At 42.8% G+C, this 18,624-nt stretch overlaps 1 protein-coding gene across 1 annotated transcript in view; it reads left to right on the top strand.

Moving 5' to 3' along the window:
* BARX2 (BARX homeobox 2) overlaps nucleotides 1-6,136 on the top strand; it is a 36,036-nt gene extending 29,900 nt beyond the window's left edge. The window contains exons 2-4 of the mRNA XM_068659241.1: nucleotides 196-493; nucleotides 3,467-3,551; nucleotides 4,794-6,136. Of these exons, the coding sequence (XP_068515342.1) occupies nucleotides 196-493; nucleotides 3,467-3,551; nucleotides 4,794-5,045 (635 nt within the window). The 3' untranslated portion in view covers nucleotides 5,046-6,136. The remainder of the gene's footprint in view (nucleotides 1-195; nucleotides 494-3,466; nucleotides 3,552-4,793) is intronic.
* The last annotated feature ends 12,488 nt before the right edge of the window (nucleotides 6,137-18,624 follow it).

The raw sequence follows: 18,624 nt of genomic DNA, 5'->3' as shown, positions 1-18,624 counted from the left end.
CCCAAGAAGGCTACACATAATCTGGAAGAGCAAACAGGTCCAGAGAGAGGAATTGACTTGGTTGTGGTCATTTAATAGCTGAATGGCAGAGCCAGGGAAGGTGTTCCCCTCTGCTTGTTCTCTCCAATGCTCTTATTTCTTAACCACATTGCCACTCAACTCGCCCTTATCCACGTCTTCTTTTTTCCCTGCCAGGGTCCCCTTCTCTGAGGGCATATCCTCTCATCTCCGTTATCACCAGGCAGCCCTCCGTGGTCCCTCACCTCGTTCCAGCTGCCACCAGCTCCCGTGTGCTGCCTGCCCAGGCCTCCTCAGGGACTGCAAGTTCGGAGACCCCAGCCAGCGAGACCCATGCCAGCAGCGAGTCGGAGGCAGAGCAGCCCACACCTCGGTTAAAAAAGCCACGCCGGAGTAGGACCATCTTCACAGAGCTCCAGCTAATGGGCTTGGAGAAGAAATTCCAGAAGCAGAAGTATCTGTCTACCCCTGACAGGTAGGAGTTTGCTGGGCTGGGCAGTGAAATACAAGCTGCCTGTCACAGATCAGACTATACACCTATGCACTATGCACCACCTCCTAGAGTCATTTTGCCGTGCTGGAAGCTCTTGTCTTCATCTAGGAAACATTCTGGTTCACTGCTTTATCTCAACAGTGCATCTGAATGCTCAGTGTCACCTTTGAGTGTTTTTTCCTTTTCAGGGACAATGCTGACAGTGACTGATCTGAAAGACAGCCAGATCACACCTTGTATTCATCTGTAGCTCACTTCTGTTCCTTTTAGATATGGGGACAACCAGGCAGGGTAGAAACTAGCTGAAGGCCTGTGAGTGGCTATAAATACTGCTTAGAAAGGAGCAGGAAAATACTGCTTCCTAAACTAGGAAAAGGAAGGGGAGCAAAAGGGCTACTGCAGCCCTGCTCAGCTGTTCTCATTCCCATACCAGATGCTCCCTGGCTGCAGTGTGCTGCCTTCTAGCTCCACAGAGATGCCTCTGCTGTTGGCCAAGAACATGGGCAGGTGACCAGATTCAATTTCAAGGCTAACTTTTCGTGGGATCAAAGGTGACATGGATAGGCTGTATCAATGGAAATGTCACATGCTGATAAATGTGCTTGCTAGCAGGCACTCAGAGATGCACAAGAAACAGAGCAAAAGCTCTCCCTTTCCTGTTCTTGCTAGACCCTTGGAAAAAAATGCAGCCTGATTTCCTCCTGGGATCCAGTGGTGGATGGCTGTGTCTCTATGGAGGCTGGGAGATTGCCTGTTGCTTCAGCTGGCTGCTGAACTAGCTTTCCTCTAGTAAACCTGGTTAGCAATTCAGTGAGGAGCTAGTGGCCTGTCCATCAGGGAAATAGAGCCAGGGATGCATACATCAGAAGGCTGCCTTGCTTCTGTCCCGAGTTCTTAGGGACTGCTTGGTAACAAATGGATGAACTAAAATAAGGAAAGGTTCTATCTAGGTTCTATCTATTTTAAAGACCTTGGACACTATTCAGCAAACTTAAATTACAGGAAAAAGATTTTGCCCAATTCCTATTAAGTTTGTAAACCTAGAGAGAGTTTGAAAGGTTGACCAGACCTTGAGCTCCACAGATGGCAGAATTCCAATATTTAAATTGGTTTTGAAGTCAGCATTCTCTACTTTTACTGTCTGTCACCAAGCCAAGGATCACAGCTAGACCAAATTTCATGGACAGGACTGTAATGTCTTGTACAGCTTCAGAGTTCCTAATGCTCCTGTATTGACTCCTCACAGCTTCACATAAGCAGATTGTTGACACCATTGCTGAAGCACTCAGGGCTGGTAAATTTAATTAATAGTATGACTGTTCCTTGGTTTTGTATGTGCTTGAGGCTGATGAGCAATTCCTGTCCCTGTACCGCTTCCCCCTCTTGGTTTGTTTCCTTGGGTTTCTAGGCAATGCTGGTTACAATAATGTGTGTGGCAAGAGGTGGTAACTGGCTGCAGGTAATCAAAGTGTGATAAGACGTGCACTGTGGCAAGAGTTAGTCAAGCAGTGTTTCTGTGTGAACTCATGGCTGGAAACGTGATGGTGAAGCAATGGATTGTGCTCTGTGTTGAGTCCTGCAGCTTTTGGCCTGGGTGCAACATTGTACTGCTTGGATGACAACTGGAGCACCTGGTTTATTAGTAGTAAAGGAGTGCGGTATGAGGGGATAATGCCTCTGCTAGATTCTGCTACTCACACAACAGTGGTGGCATTTTTAAGTCAATGGGATATCTTGCAGACACTCTGTAGTGGCATGGGCAGCAGGCAAACCAAACCTGTAGGGAATCTAAGTGGGGGATAAGAATGAAGCTAGGAGTATGTGTGTGAGCACAGAGCTGGTGTGGGGTACAGAGGTGTTTATAAATACAAAAGTGTGTCTGACTGCCCCAGGAACCCAGCTGAAATAAAAGTTGTATTATGAAAAACTTGGCCTTGAACCACCAGTGTGTTTCCCCATGCAAAGGTGGGGAAATATTTGCCAAAAAAGCTCACATAATCCAGAACACCTTGGAATGTGACTCTGTTTGAGCTGTCCCACCTGCAGGACTTGCGTGACGCTGGGGCACTTGCCCAGCGTTGCTGAGGATTTCCAACTCCATCCGTTGTGCAACGCCATTACAACACTGCCAGATGCATGCTACTATCACCTGTGGGGAAGGATAAAGAGTTAGTCTGAGATGTATTTGCTTCATATCCTGGGTTTTAATATAGAAATAATGAATGGTTTCAAATGAACTTGCACAGGTTGGAGATTTGCAGAGGATGAATCAGGATTATGGGCTGTCTGCCACATATACCCTTAAGCTAAACACGCAAATAATAAATTCATTTATATGCCTAAATTGCCTATAATAGCAGAATGCATAAGAAATTAATAGATTTAGATGTACTACTACTCCATGAGAAATGAAAAAGCATCATTATCCCCATTATGTGGGTAGTGAAGATGAAATACGATATAAGGAGCAACGCTTTCAAAGGCAGACTGATGCCGAGTGTCTTTCTTCTTACGTGTTTGCTTCAGACACCATAGACCTGTTTTTCAGGGATGCTGTGTACCAGCAGCTTCATGCACAAATGTGGTGTCAGCAGTCAGAGTACCACAGTTGTGTGTTTCAAAAAGGGCAGAAAAACCTCTGATATTTGTAGGTTTGCTTATTCCTTCATGGTGACAGAGGAGAAAAGAGAACAAATGAGAGAGCTCATTTCTCAAATTAGTGCTGCAAACACCTGAATATTCTTGCTTCTTTTGTAAGAGCCAGCTATCTTTTTACCCAAACGTGGTTTACCGCTTTTGTCTGACTTTTTTTCAAACAACAGATTGAAGGAACAAATAGCAGTATTTTCTGGCAGTCCTCCTGTTATATGCACTTACTGTTGGATGGTCTGCCCCTGGCATCTGGGCTCTTCTCGTCCTCTGTCAACTCAATTCAACGTCTGTCTTGTTTTCCAGGCTCGATTTAGCCCAGTCATTGGGTTTGACTCAGCTCCAGGTGAAGACATGGTACCAGAACCGCAGGATGAAGTGGAAGAAAATGGTAAGTGGTTCATTACCATTTTTCCATAGCCCTTAAAACTGCTTTTAAAAGAATGGATTCTGAAGCTGAGATAGTGTCAGTGATTTGTCTCTATTTATACCAAATTTTATTTATTCTTGCTGATTTTTTTTAGAAATACACTTTAAAAAAAAAAAAAACAACAAAACTCACACTACAGCATATGTGGTGGGCTAGATGTACAACAGGCAGTAAGAAGAATATGAAGCCAAGATATGAAAGAAAATAAAACAGCAGAGAAAAGAACCAAAGTATCTACCTCTCCATTTTTGGCGTTCTTGTGATCTTAACACTTGTGGGATTGGTTATCCATGTAGACCAAAAAGATGATATTGCTCAGTGGAAGCACTGAGTTTTAAGCACTAATGTAACTAATTCTTGCTTTTCATACCTTCCTTTCACCTCTTGTACTTCCAGCTTCATGGCCCTTTTCCAATTAAAGTGCTTCTAGAAAGGGCAGCTATCCATAAATCCTGCTGGGAACAGATGCTGTGAATTCTCCAGTGGAGATGTTTATGTATTCCCACCCAGCAGAGGAGATTCAGTTCTGCACTGCATCAGAACTGAATTTTTGAGTGTTTGTGAGAGCCGCAGAAGTTACTGCCACTTGAAACAAATTTGGGAACAGCTTGGATCCAGATCCTTGGCTGAAAGTGTCTTGAGGCTGCAGCATGTGAGGGGAAATGGAATTAAATACAAGAGCAGACCTATTCTGATGACTCCCTGCCTTTACACAGGTTAGATGGGTGTCACATCTTTTAATGCAGGAGTTACAAAAATAATAATATTAATAATAAAGACTATTTCAGAAGCCAAAGTGGAACTGGCGAGAGAATAGGCAGCCAGAGGAAATCCTGGCTAAAATGTGACTGTTCTTACTTGGGCTCTGATTAAAGCAAATACTCAAAAAAAGGAAGTGAATTGTGCATATTATCTTTCTGTATGTAATCTTGAGGACTCTGTGCTTAGATTGCTTTTGGGCCTACTGTAGAAACTGGCTTAAACAGCTCCAGAGTTCTAGGTGTCCTTACTGGTATTTTTTGCATTTAGTTGAGGTAATGAGTGAACTCACTCCATGAATGCAAGGAATTTCTATGAAGCTGCAATAGTGATCAAACCATGGATCCACTCTAAAGTCAAAGCTGAATTTCATCCTACCCTCTAAAGGATGTCTCACAGCAGTGATGTTCAGATTGATCCTGACTATTAATCTCTTTGCTCCAGGTGTTGAAAGGTGGGCAGGAAGCTCCAACGAAGCCCAAAGGCCGTCCAAAGAAAAACTCCATTCCCACTTCAGAGGAAATCGAAGCAGAAGAGAAAATGAACAGCCAGGCGCAGAGTCAGGAGCTGGAGGGATCTCAAGCCCCTGAGGAACCTAAAGTGACAGAGGAGAAGCCAGAAGGCTCTTCAGAGACAGAGAAGTCTCCAGAACATATACCAGCACCCTCCTCAGAGGAGGCTACGCCATTAAGTTAAAAGGGAAAGAACGAAGGGAAAGGGGGGATAAAAAGAGAAAAGAAAAACCAAAACCAAATATATATATATGTGTGTATATATATATATATTTAAATATGTATGTAATTGTGTGTGTGTACATATATATATAAATATATATATATGTAGACCTTGTGTATAAGTCGAAAGATTTGTCACTTTGTGCCTTTGGGAATCAGCCATCATGGGCCACAGTGGAACAAAGACATCCTGTGTGAGTGGTGATGACCTGTCTCTCTGGTGGCGTGTGTACGCCTTCCCACAGATAGTGACGGAGTTCCAGAGAAACTGGACGTATTTCCAGAGAAATCTGCATCTAGAAACCTGAGACAGCTCCTGGCAAATAGAGGAGAAGGCCAGGGCTCCTTTCCTGCTGCGGGAGGCAAATGTGTCGTGATATGACTGTTGGAGGGTTCAGTGTGTTCGCTTGGCTTTATCCTTGCCTTTTAGTAGTGCAAATGGACAGAGGACTTGGTCTGGTCTCAGACCAGGGACAGCTAAGAAATGGGAGCCATGGTAGCACCATTTCATCATGTAACCAGCACTTATTTCTGTTAGGGATGGGCCCAACTTCAACGTTTTCAGGAAAGAATTCAGACCCATGGGTTTGTTTTGGCTCTGTATAAAGATCAAAGCTTCTGACGAGAGATTGATACCCAGGTCAGCGTTCAGATTTCGTATCTCTTGGTTATTTGGGTGCCGTGTCTGTGAATTTGCAGTGATCCAGGATAAAACTTCGAATGAGATGAGGATTTGGATTTGAGTCTGCTCCAAAAGCTTTGGGATGCTTGGATCTAGGATTTTTGCTTTGGGCCCACTTCTAATTTTTGTAAGGTTTTTAAAGAACATTTAAATGTTTCCAGGGTTTGGGGAGAAGGATGGATTTAAGAAGTTGTTGCAGAAAGTTCGCGTTTAAGATGTGTGCCAAGAACAGATGTGCATCATGTTTCATAAAGTCTTGTTAAGGGTGCATTTTGCCCAAAGGCTGCAAGAGATGTATTAAGATAACCTTTATTTTTTAATTAAAAATTAAATATATAAATAAAAACATTGCTGTTGTTTCTCTTTCAGAATCCTAGATTTTTTTTTTTTACTTTTTTTTTTTTTTTCAAAATGTCCAGACACTTCTGGGCTAGGTTTTTCATTCTAACAAACTGGAGAAAATGGGAGTCATCGAACTTTCCATAACACCAAAGCTCAGGAAGCACTGTGCAAACCCCTTGTAGCACCTTGCGAAGGTAGGTGAGGGGTGCTGTTGATGCCACCTTGTCCCTGGGTGCAGATGAATGTGTCAGGGTGGGATCACTGGTGTTCTAGCTTTTTTTTCTGTCACCTTTCCACCTACACTTATATCTGGACAGCCAATAAATGAGGGGATGCGTAACAATTCACACACATAGTTCTCAAGTGACTTATCCAAGGAGTGTTCAGTGGGGAGAAAGGATTTATTTTCTTTTCCCATCTTCTTGCTCAATGATATTTGAAAGACTTTAAGTCCACCTCAGCATTTGCTCTGCAATGGCGCATGCATCTGCATCAGGTAATACTTCCATGGCAAAGCTCCAGCTGACTTCAATGAAGTGCATTGCTCCACTCACTGTGCTAAGTACTTAAATCTGTAGATTACAATGTATTTAGGTGCACCTACAGGTTTGATACACCTAAATAAAAAAAAAAATAATTAAAAAAAAAAAATCACCAGAGTTGGGCAATGCTCTTTTGTAAGAAACTGAAAATCTCAGGCATTTTATGGCATTTAATTATTTTACATGGAGATGGAAATGGGAAAACAGATTTCCCTCTTGCCTGTCGTGTTGGAAAATGCAGGCTGTGAGCCCTGAAGTACTTCTTCTGCCATTAAAATATGTGGGGATCTGTTTCTTTGAACCATTGTTTGTTCCACAGTGCCGTAACATACTCATGAGAGGCACAGGGAGAGGTGGCAGGACAGATTTTGGCACTTGTCTGGTTAGCTGGAATTAGGATACAGTATGTTGTTACAGATTCCTTATCTGTGGAAGTCTTTTTTCCTCTCTCCTAAAACTGCTTTAGTTCAACCATGTCTATTGGACTTGAAATGGCATTTAATTTAAAAAAGGCCTATAGCCTGTTTATACAGGAATTAGATTAGATGGTCTATGAAATCTATAATTGTCATGTATTGTTCTTGGATAGTAGCAACAGCACTTATCTCAAAATAAAATGTTTCTACAAGTCTTAAGTGTGGTATTACTCAGTGAGGGTAAAGGGAGCAATTTACTGGAAACAATTTTTCTATTGAGTTTCACCAATTAGTTTGCAAAATAAAAAATAATATTAATAATAATATAATGCCTGCAAGAGTCCACTGGGTTTATTTGGATGCTTAAAGAGGTTATTAAATCAAATTTTCTGTGCAGATCATTCTGTAAACATTTAAAACAAACAAATAAAAAATCCAACCTGACCTTCAGGGAATGCATCAAAGAAATTTAACTTCTCTGGGCTCAAAGTGGAGACATTTTCCAGTCCATTTTTCTAAAACTTCTCAGTGTAAGCACAGCATTTTGTAAACTTTAAAATGTCTATATATACCCTTCCTTTCAACCAAAATGTGTTCCATAAAATAGAAAATGCATATTGGACTTTTATTATGTTATTATTACTGACATCCAGTGCCCTTGTCTGTTTTGGGAGATTTTGATAGATTTAGATTGGGGTTGGGGAGAAATACAGAAACAAGAAAACTAATATTCTCCTGAATCAGGAAAAGGCTTGTGGTGTTTCTGTGCTACTCAATGAAAAGGAGAAATATGAAAATACAAAATCTCAAACCTTTTGAGGAAGATAAATTTCTAAAACACAAACAAAGCTGGTCATTTTCCAGCAAAGAGTAAAATAAGTTTTGGGAAATGTCATTTCCCACTTCCCAGATGAAAATAATTGTTTCTGACTCAACACTACTTTACAGTGGGAACCATTCCAGTGACTTTTTTTATTTGCTAATCCCATTCTAATCACTTATGAGTCAATCTGGGTAAAAATGCAATACTCTAGCTGTCTGGGCTAGTTTTTAATGAGTCCATAAGACATTGAAGATGATTCTGTTCCTCATTTAGATGAGTAGTAATCTTAGCGTCTTATTTTTCAGTGTGATTAAGTGCAAAATTAGCTGTCTTTAAATGCTGTCTCATATTTACTTACACTAAATTACTTTCACTGGCTTTCCTGGTAGCCTCTTGAATGTTCATGGAAAGCACGTTCTGAGTGTATATGTCTGGATGGGAGGAAAACAGCAGGGGATAAATGGTAAAAACAATTATTTATCTCTTGGATAAATCTTTTTGCTTTTGTTTGTTCTGTGTCACGTCTGCAGCTGGAGAAAAACATCTACAGATTCTAGTAGAGTTGAACACTGACCCTAGTCGTTGTAGGTAGGCAAGTGATCCTTTTCCTCTTGTTTTGAGACTCTCCTCCATTGGGTTTATTTCTCTTTATTTCTCCTACTTCTTCTATCAGTGGTTGGTACAAGGAAGTGCTGTACCCTGTCATGCCTAGCAAGGAGAGGAACTCTTTCTGGATCTTGAGGAGTTTCTGCTGAGCTAAAAGCCTGGCATGTTTGTGAGTTTTGTACCAATCAGTGGTTATTCCTGAACCACCTTTCATTGGTCTAGAGCTGTACGGGCTTTTCAAATTGAGAAAATTAAAAGTGCATGTTGTTCCTCAAAGACCAGACAGGACTGCATCTCTGCAAATACCCACTGCTCCCAAACACCACCATCCCCAGTCCCCTTTCTGTTAGAAACAGTTGTGTTGGTTCTCCCGAACACTGGCATGGCACGTCTCTGAAGGCTTTAGCAACAAGTTTCTAGGAGACGGACATTCAGCAGAAGTGCAGGTTGGGCACTTGTCTCCAGCTAATTCACTGGTGCCTTTTTAATTTTTCTGTCTCTATCAGCAGTGCTCAGCTCATGCCCTGGAGTGGCAATGTTGTCAGACCCCTTGGCAATGAGATGGTCCCTTTAGTGCAAGATTCGATACTTGGGAATACTGCTATGTCCTGGAAAAAGACAGAAACCTTAGAGATGAGGAACCTTGAAATGTCTGCACAAAAAGGCTTCACCTTTACCAATAGAGTGGCATCAAAGGGCTTTCCAAGTGTCTTCACACTGGTCCTGAAGACAGTTTTATCTTTTCAAAGACCAGTATTTGCCTCCCAGGTACTGAGACCTCCTGTCCTAGGCTGGCTTGTCACCTATCAGGGGAGTCTGATCAGAGATGTGTGCCCTTGGGGTTGAGCCTTGCAAATGTTCAAGGGTGTTTGGCTTCCAGTTCTAACAGCAAGAAACAAGCCCTGATGTTGAAATACGAACTCCCCTACAGGGATGGAAAGTGCTCATATCCGGAGTTCTGGCTGGGACCCACCTTTTATTGTACCCACTGTTTAGATAATTTTGCAAAGCACTGAGCTCATCCTACAAAATGGTAAGTTCTCCGAGGTCCCAGCAAGGATGAATGGGCTGTCGTCCTGTTTTTTAAAAAAATAGTTTAGCTCCAGGCCAATACAAAGCAATTGGTGTTTGGGTGAGTTTTCAGTTCCACTTTCCATCACTTTTTTCAGAAGCAAAATGTAAAAGGGATGTAAGAAAGGAAAGAGTGAACAAAGAGACGACAAGGATGTGAAAGAAAAATAAAGCTGAAAAACAAAGCTGCATCAAACTATGTGAAGAAAAAAAAAAAAAAAAGTTGGAGGAAAAGTAATTTTGTTCAAAAGTGGACTTTAAAAAATTTTGACATAAAGCCCTGGCTTTATGTCAAAAGACAGATTTCTCTGGGGTTTTAAAGACAGATTTTTCTGGGGTTTAACCATATATGCAGGAATGATGATTTTTTTATTTTATTTTTTTTGTCAATTTCCTCTTATGCTCTATGGTTAAAACACAGCTGAGTAAAGAACAAAATATGGTTGAGTAAAGGACAATTGGACTGGAGTTAGGCTACAACACAAGACGTCGGTGCAAGTCCATATCTTGAAAAAGGCATGGGTTTGAAGTCTCATGGGATCTGAGGTGTTGGGTGTGAACATCCTGTAAGAAATTTGTTCTTTCTTCTCATGGTGTCATACCACAAGTTGGGATTTTTCAAGTTTTACCATAAACTTAGGAATAGGTGTTTGGGGGGGCATACATCTTTGGAACACAGTAATGTTTCCTGCTTTACATTGAAAACATAGTTGCAACTCAAATTGCTTAATTTAGCGATTTTGGTTAAAATGACAAAAACAATCAAACAAACAAAACCTGTTGATTCTTCTTCTCTGGGAATCCATAGCTAGATGCTAGCTTTAGACTTCGAAATCCTGGAGTTTGTGAATTGGATTTTCAGTGCTGGGATGTGAACCCTATGAAAATCTAAAGACATTTTTTCCCTAGCAGAAATTGATTTTATCTATATATATTTTTTTTATTTTCTCGTAACCAGATACCTTCTGACATCTAGGCTTTCCCACCATTCTAGTCCCTTCCTACATTGTTAATCTCCCTGAACAGACTTTTCCAACACACTGTAATAGCTATGCCTTAGCATGGCAGTAACAGGAAGGAAACTTCTTATCACTGCTGGGAGCCATAGGTGCCAACAGGGAGATGTGTGCTGCCTGGCTGCTGCCAATGGAGAGAGTTAACCCCTCCAGGCTGTTCTGACACATCCCTTACCTGCTGGAAACACTGAAGCACTTGTTTTGTCAAACAACTGAGAGTCATAGTTACTCACTAAGAGAGGTTCCTGCAGTCATCCCAGTCCTGGGCCGCCTACTTTCCTTCATGCATCTGGGAGGTTTGGTTCCCCAGAAATTAGTGGGAAACACATTTTTCAAAAAGAAATTTCACAAGACAAAATTTCCTGGGAAAGAATCCTGCTGAGCATGCCAGAGCACTGTCAAAAGTAGAGGAAGCAACAGCACCCCTTGGGCAAATGCCTGCAGTATTTGCTGAAAACCAAAGTAACCAAACTCTTGTAGATAAAACAAAAGGAAGATGATTCGGGCCTTTTGCACTTCCCCTTTGTGGGCCATTTAGTATCTTTCCCAACCAGCAGCTAGCATCCTTGTCAGGTGGGAAATGTTACAGGCTCCTAGACTATTGTCAGAGCCCAGCTCTTACTGTAGCCAGAGCAAAACCTTTGGTTGTAGCAGAGCTGTGGTACCCGGTTCTGATGCTGTGCAGATTCTCACAGCCTGCAGTAAGCTGGTGGGGTTTCCTTATGGTAAAACTACACACGAGAGGTCCCACACCTGCAAGGTGTTGGAAAGGCTATTGCAGCAACTGAGCTGAGTTAAAGCAGGGCTGAGAGCTCCTTTAATATGCAGTTCAGTCAGTCACGTCCCGGTATTTATGCAAGAAGCAAGCCCATAAATTGTCAGCAGCATCCTTTCCTGTCACAGCTAGGAGGCTTGGGTGGCTGCTCCAGCCGTGACACCTGGTAATTATGATGATGTGGTAGTAGTCTTTGTGGAAGTCAGAAAAGAGAGGTGTAAACTGTCGTGAAAGCAACAGGGATCCTTCCTTGTGACTGCTGGATACAGACAAACCCTGCAGATTTCTCTGGCTCTTGAGTGCTGTTTAGCAAGATTGCGTTCAGAGGGAAGGTGAATTTTGAAGCCAGGTTGCTCAGCTGCCCTCTGTGGAAGTTTCCTGGTGCCTCATGAAATACGGACTCTCCTGGACATCTAGTAGCTAAATGAGAAATAAACAAGATGAAAGCAGTGTATTAAAGGTATAATTATACAAACAGGTCCTAGACTGGGGGGTTTCTTGCCCACGGCTGTTCTTCTGGGAGTTTATGGCACCAGCTCAGTGAAAACAGGTTCAGTTTTCCTCCCTCACCCATTCCTGTCCCTAGCATGTGTGTGTGTATGTGCACGTACAAGCCTCAGTGCTCTGGGCACTCGAGGTTCTGGCTGGAGAGATGGGGATTTCCCCATGTAGCCAGACCTCGAATTAGCCCTGGTTCCTACCCCTCTCCCCAGCCTCCTGCAGGAGCTCCTTCATGCTGTGGCAGCAGGGGCACAGCACAGCTGAGGATGCCCAGAGCCTGAGTCTGTCCCCAAACTGCAAACTGCCCATCACACCCACTTTCTGCATGCAGAGTGATTGCTCTGGCTGTGTCCCTCCCTGGATTGATGTAGAATGATGGAGCATCCCATCCTGCAGGGACCGATCCCTTGCAGCTCTCTGCAAACCTCGGGGCAATGAGCAGGAGCCCCGGCCCTCCAAGGAGGGAGGGCTGGCTTTCCGTGCTGGCATTTGCACGTAGGAACCTCTTCACGCTGAAAATTAAACGCAGCTAATCCATAACGTCATTTGCTTCTCCACACGGAGATATTTCTATTATTTGGGTGGGGAGCATGACTCAGAGAAATTATTTCCTCTCTTGTCCGTGCTTCTCATTACTGGAAATACAATGGTATTTTTTCCCCTGTGCTTCATTTTGTGTTATTGAGGATAATGATGCTGAGGAGGTGTCTGATAATGGGATTAGAAGCCCAGACTGGGAGTTACCTGCCTTATTCTGTGTGCCTGAGTGAATATTTACCCCTGAGGTAATAATTAGATCCATTTGTGCAGTGAGAAGTCACCCATCAGGAGCGGTAATATGAAGATGTCAAAGAGCAGAGGCCGGGTTGACGTTTGCTCTCAGCTCCTGCCAGGAGAGATGGAATAATTATTCGTGAAGTGTCAGCCAAGCATTGTCCCCGCTGAACACAGGCTCTGAGGTTCATTATTTCCTTTCCTGAGCTCTGGCCCCTCATGCCATGCGGTCACCTGGGCACAAGCAAAAGCCCAGCATTTTGCTCTGCTTTCATAAAAGCTCTTCACAGCTGGTGGCACAGCCCAGGTTATCCCCTCCCTGAGGAATGCTCCTCTCCCTGGCTTCCAGCCTGGCCTGAATTAAGCCAGATTTGCTGACCTTTTGGACACAGGATGAAGCCCATCTGTTCGAGCAGGAATTCGTGGAGAGCCTGAGGTAGCCGAGCGCGGGGTTTTGGCTGGATCCCCTCGGCACTGTGTGCAGTTTGTGTGGGACGCGGGCCTGGAAACAGGGGCCAAGAAAGACTTCAAAGTCTGAATTTAAGACACCCGAGAGAGATCTTGATTTTCAAGAAAGAGATAATCCTGCTTCTGAAGATAGAGCTCCTTTGAGGGTGTCACGATCAGCCTCCTGTAGTGGTGGCTCTCCTAAGTCAGAAGTTACTGCAAGCCCAGCAACTGAGTGCAAGGCAGGATTTCCTTTTTTTTTTTTCTTTCAGCAAAGGAAAGTTTTCTACTTTTCAGCTCTTTCCTAATAATTCTTTTTCAAGATCTGCTACCAGCAAAGAAATTGAGCTCCGGTCTTGTAAAATAAATCTGGAGCAGGTAAAGAAGTGAGTGCTGCCAAATCTGGAACCCGAGCACTTCTGAGGGCCGCGCGGGCCTTCGGGGAGGATCCTATTTTTATCAGTTTCATTTCCTGCTTGTTCTTCCTAACAGCTCAGTTTGATTAAACTCAGCGCAGTTATAATAACAACAGGTGGAGAAATGGATGCTGGTGAAGTGTGATACAAATATTCCCCTTTCCCTATGCAACAAGACTCTCTGCTGATACTGCTCGGGGTGCTTTGTCAAGGTGGGACCCTTTCTGATGGCAGGAGATTAAAGTTCAGGTCTGAAGGGTCCTTCCAGGCTACGAAGCTGCAAATGAACATGTTAGCTTGTACCTTCCCTTTCATAAGTATTTCAGTCGCTGTTAAAATTAAGGGGAATCACACATTTCTGCTTCTACTGGAAAGCTGTATCAGAGGCAAACTCCTGTGACAGTCCTTCATTTGATTGCCTGTCTACTCTTATGTATGTCCCATTTAGCTGTCTTTTATTTTTGTCTTTGACTAGTATTGCCCACTGGTGCAAACCATTTTCCCTCTCTGCTGCTTCTGTCCCTGGGTATTTATAGATAGGGATCATATCTCAGCGCAGCCTTCGTCCCCTGGGCTCTCGCAGGCTTGTCTCATGAGATAAACTCCTTCCTCTGATCGCTCTGCTGTCCTTCTGCTGCTACTGTTCCAGGCTGAGTTTATCTTTCTTGAATACAGGTGATAAAAACTGCACACATCGATACAGCCAAGCTGTACTGTCTCCATCAGGAATTGGGCTCATTTTGGAGTTACAATTTTTTTTTTAATTTTTTTTTTTTTTTTCCCTATGGGCCACCTGACTTCAGTAGCCAGAAACCTCTGTTAATCATTCCCTGATTACCACATGGTGTTTTGCTCCTCCCATGTCTCGTTCCCCTGTTCCAGCCCTCACTCTCCTGCTTTTTCTGCAGGTTATACAATCCTTTTCAGTAACTGCAATCTGACTCAGCTTTTTGTCATCAGCACACTTTGATGGCTCAGCCCTGCTTTTTCTGCCCAGGGTTTTAATTAAAGTCTTGTATAAAATTAGTCTCAGTCTGAATCCTGAACGTCTCGGTTAATAAACTTCCTTGAGCCCACTTGTTTCCCTCTGAAAACACGTTTTTCCCTTGACCTCTAGCTGCCTCCATGCCCTCTCATACAAAACCTCATTTTTGTCAGCGAAGTCATTAATTCCCTATCCAGAATTATGCAGCTTATAAAAATTACTGCTCTACTGCATTTCCTTTGTTTAGAAAGCATTATCTTATTGAAGAGAGAGGTTAAACATAGCAAACTTCTTTCCACACTGTCCCATTTCCCTGTATAGCATTAAATACTTTTTAGGGTTGTTGTTTTTTTTTCCCCCCAAGCTATTGAAGTCAATTTTCAGTGTTTTTGCTCATTTCAGATTTTCTTTACAGTTCTTGAATACATGTGACATTTCTCCAGTGCCACCTCTGCCTAGGTTGATTTATTCAAGCTGTTGCTCCTGGAGTGTGTAGTGCTGTGATAAGCGCCTTGTTTGTAGCACAAGCGTGCTGAGATTTGTTCATTACTGGATCTTTTAGTACCAGCTTTTCTGCCCTAATGTCCACCCAGACCTGATTCCTGCTTTCAGCAATTTGACTATTTGCTTTCCCTTGGCTACATGGAATCGAGGTTTCCATTTCATAGAGGCAAACTTTGCCTTCTGTGAGTGTGGCGATGCCCTTTCCCTAACTGAAGAGGTCCAGTAAGAAGTGGGTACCTGAGGAGGGACACGGGGCGATGGATCTGCTCTGCCCACAGCAAATTCACGTCTGAAGACAGAGCTCCCCAATGTCAACCCAGGCTGTTTCCTTCTGAGAACTCAAAGGTCAGCCAAAAAGGCGCAGGAAATGGGAGCAATCCTGCACAATACAATTTCAAACAGTTTTAATGACAATATCCCTTCGTACCTGCCAGTCGATTTTTTTTTCTTTTTAGCTCTTTGGCATTGTTAATCTTTTTTTTTTTTTTTTTTTTTTTTTAATCTTTTTTTCCCCTCTTCCTCTCTGTTTATTTTTGTTGCAGATTTATTAGGTGCACAGTTAAGTGCCATTTAGCTTTGCAGAACTGTCATCACCAGCGCTTTATGAATGGGATCATTCACTGACAAACTATTTAAACACTAAAAGGGGGGAAAATTTACTGCTACAGGTCAATGAAGAAGCCAAGATCAACTGAAACTCAGCTGCATTTCTCCTTGAATATAGGAATGTGACGAAGGCGCTCTGAGTTTTCTTTAACGTATCCTCATCCTTAATTTATCCTCACACGTCAAACTGAATGTCACTCTGTTTTGCAGTGGTATTTTACCTAAAATAATGCCTTTCTTTTTGACAGCTTGCAAGAGCCAGCCCGGAGATCTAAAAATGTGGCTAAACAGGCAGTCACACACCTGCTAATTACGGCTATGAATAATCTGTGACCAGTCATGCAGCCACTGACAACCAGTTCCAGGCAGGGAAATTTTTAGAAAAAAAAAAGTGAGGAGAGTTTTGTGGATCAAATGCAATTCTAGTTATTCCTCAGGAAAAGAAATTATATATATATACATATATATATAATAAATAAAATCTTGCAATCTTTTCATATTTCTGCCCTGTAGCTGGCAGCAGGGTAGAGTGGGGCTCCCTTCTTTCTACCCATAGTCTCAGAGCTTTTCAGGTCATCTGTCAGGGCTGAACTTCCCTGTGATCACTTGCTGATGTTTTGTTTTCCCCTCCCTCCATCCACATGCAGCATGGCAGGGCTTGTGTAGTTCAGCACAGGGACCACTGAGGTTACCACGAGCAGTTCTCTCTGCTCCCCTTTGGCTGAAGCATCTCATAGGAAAAGGGAATCTCTGTATGAAAGCATGCTTTCTTTATTTTAAATGTTCTCCCCACTTGTTGAAAGAGAACTGTCTCCCTCTTACTTGTAACACATGTAGCCTTCATTGATCGAGGTCATCTGCTTGCTCTTGTTATTTCGTGCATTTAACCAGGTCCTTCACATCCTAACCTCTCATAGTTGTCTTTGCCCAGCAGGGAGTGAGTAAATATATATTTTTATCCTTATGGGTGAATATATCTTCGAAGCAGGGCTGGACAAGCTCCAGGAGGGCAGCCAGTGGGGACTGCCTGGTGCGGGGTGAGGGAGCTAGGTGGCCTCAGGTTTCCCGTCTCTGATGCTCTGACCCTGTGAATTCCACTGGTTTTTCCCAAGTGAAAGTTTTCTCTTCACCTGATCCTGGGATATTGCCAGGCTTACTGTTCATTATACACGGGGGATCAAGTTGTATTGTAAAGTTGACAAAAATGACAATTTTATATATTTTTCTCCAGCAATTCCACGTTGCCGTGCAAAGCTTCTTGACTAATCCACTCAGATTTAGAGTTAATCCTCATGTGCTTGGTATATTTGTGTGTAGGTATTTGAGAGATTTAAATGGACACCGCTAACCCCTATGGGGTCTCACTTCTTAACATACCTTTAGAAACATAATCTGATGGAGGAAGATGAGACACAAAGGCTTCTTTTCTGTAGCAATCAGCTTTAATTTTACTCTCTTCACAGACTGAAATCAAGAAATCAAGAACTCCACGATCACAATTTTAAGTGCTTTGCCAACATTCCAACATTACTTGATGCAGAAATTCTAAATTAGCTGCAGTGCCCATTTTACAGATATGGAAACTAAAGGCATGAAGAGGTGAAGCACATTTCTCAAAATAACAGAAAGAGCTGAAAGAGCTGGCAAGAGTGCAAAACCCAGGAATCCTGTCTGATAGCACTAAGAGCATGAACACGAGTTCAGCTGCTCATAAGAAATGTATTTTAATTCCTTTGAAAGGCTTTGGCTTGTGAACCAGGGTATAAATCTTGCCAGAGTTTCTCGTAAATTCTCCTGAATTCCTATGCTTTTGATGCATGGGGAAATATTACAACAGACTTTCTGGTAGTGTTTTATCACCTGCAACTCCAGCCAAAGTCAGCAGGTGCAGAAGGATGTGAAAGGCAGGGATGGGAGCAAGCTGTAATTTTCAGGTCTGGGGCTGGATTATGAAAGTCGTGGTGGAGCTCACTGTCACGGCTGACTTTGTGGTCACCCAAAGCTGCCTGTTAAGAAACTCAGCCTCAAAAACAACAAACATGCTCCTGTGGGGCTGTTCATCAGCTTCAAAGTGATTCAGGTCAAAGCCACCAGCCCTTAAAATCTGAAATTGTGTCTTCACACCCATTCCTGGTGAAGCCAAGACACTTCAGATCTCTCAGGCCCCATTACTGGTTTGCCTTTTTGTAAAAGTGTGGTTTGAAGACCACTGGAGTCACTGGCAACCTTCATGTTCACTGACTTAAAGCCTCATGGGCCATGCCTGAGCCTACGTGGCTCATTCTGGGATGCCACAGAAGAGAAGTGAAAGCAAGGCGGCTCAATCCCTATTTGTGCTTTCACTTCTGACAATGAAATGCCAAGAAATTTAATAAAAGGAGGATTCCCATACCCAGATTTCTATATTCATTCATATTCTTAAGATGGATGAACTAATACCAGTGGATTTCAGCTGGATTTAACAGAAATGCTGTCATACCTGCTCAGTGGAAGGGGCTGTGATTTACACTTTTTGCTGGCTCCTTCTCCAGCACTATCCTCCAGTTCAGTTAATGGTTGGATCGCTTTATCAAATTTTTTTGCTTTTATGGTATGTAAAAAATGAGGTCTCCCAGGACTGACAATTAAGCTGCAAGAGGTGAGTTAAGAAACTTTATAATTATTATTGGTTAGGGTAGGCATTTTTATTCTCATGCTGAGAATCCATCGGGCAATACCACACAGCAGCAGCTTGCAGCAGTCCTTCCTTTGGGTAGGATTCATTTCACCTCACTTCAACCATCATTGCTATTCAGTCAGAGCTGCCTGACCCCTTGCCACCTATGGATGGCACAGAGAAAGCCAACTTACCTGCTCCTGGAGATGCCTCTAACTGTAGATAGAAGTTAGTTTGTTTTGCTTAGCCTAGATTGCCACCTTCTACATAAAACCTAATTTTCATGTCTCTGATAACTTCGGCAAAGCAGATGTCTTACAGTTTGGCTACGTTGTTCTACTTTGCCAAATGCTACCTGCAGCATTGAGTGGAAATGGTG

The sequence above is a fragment of the Anas acuta genome, chromosome 23 (genome assembly GCF_963932015.1).
Source record: "Anas acuta chromosome 23, bAnaAcu1.1, whole genome shotgun sequence".
NCBI classification, from domain to species: Eukaryota; Metazoa; Chordata; class Aves; order Anseriformes; family Anatidae; genus Anas; species Anas acuta.
This window is presented reverse-complemented; position numbering and strand designations above follow the sequence as displayed.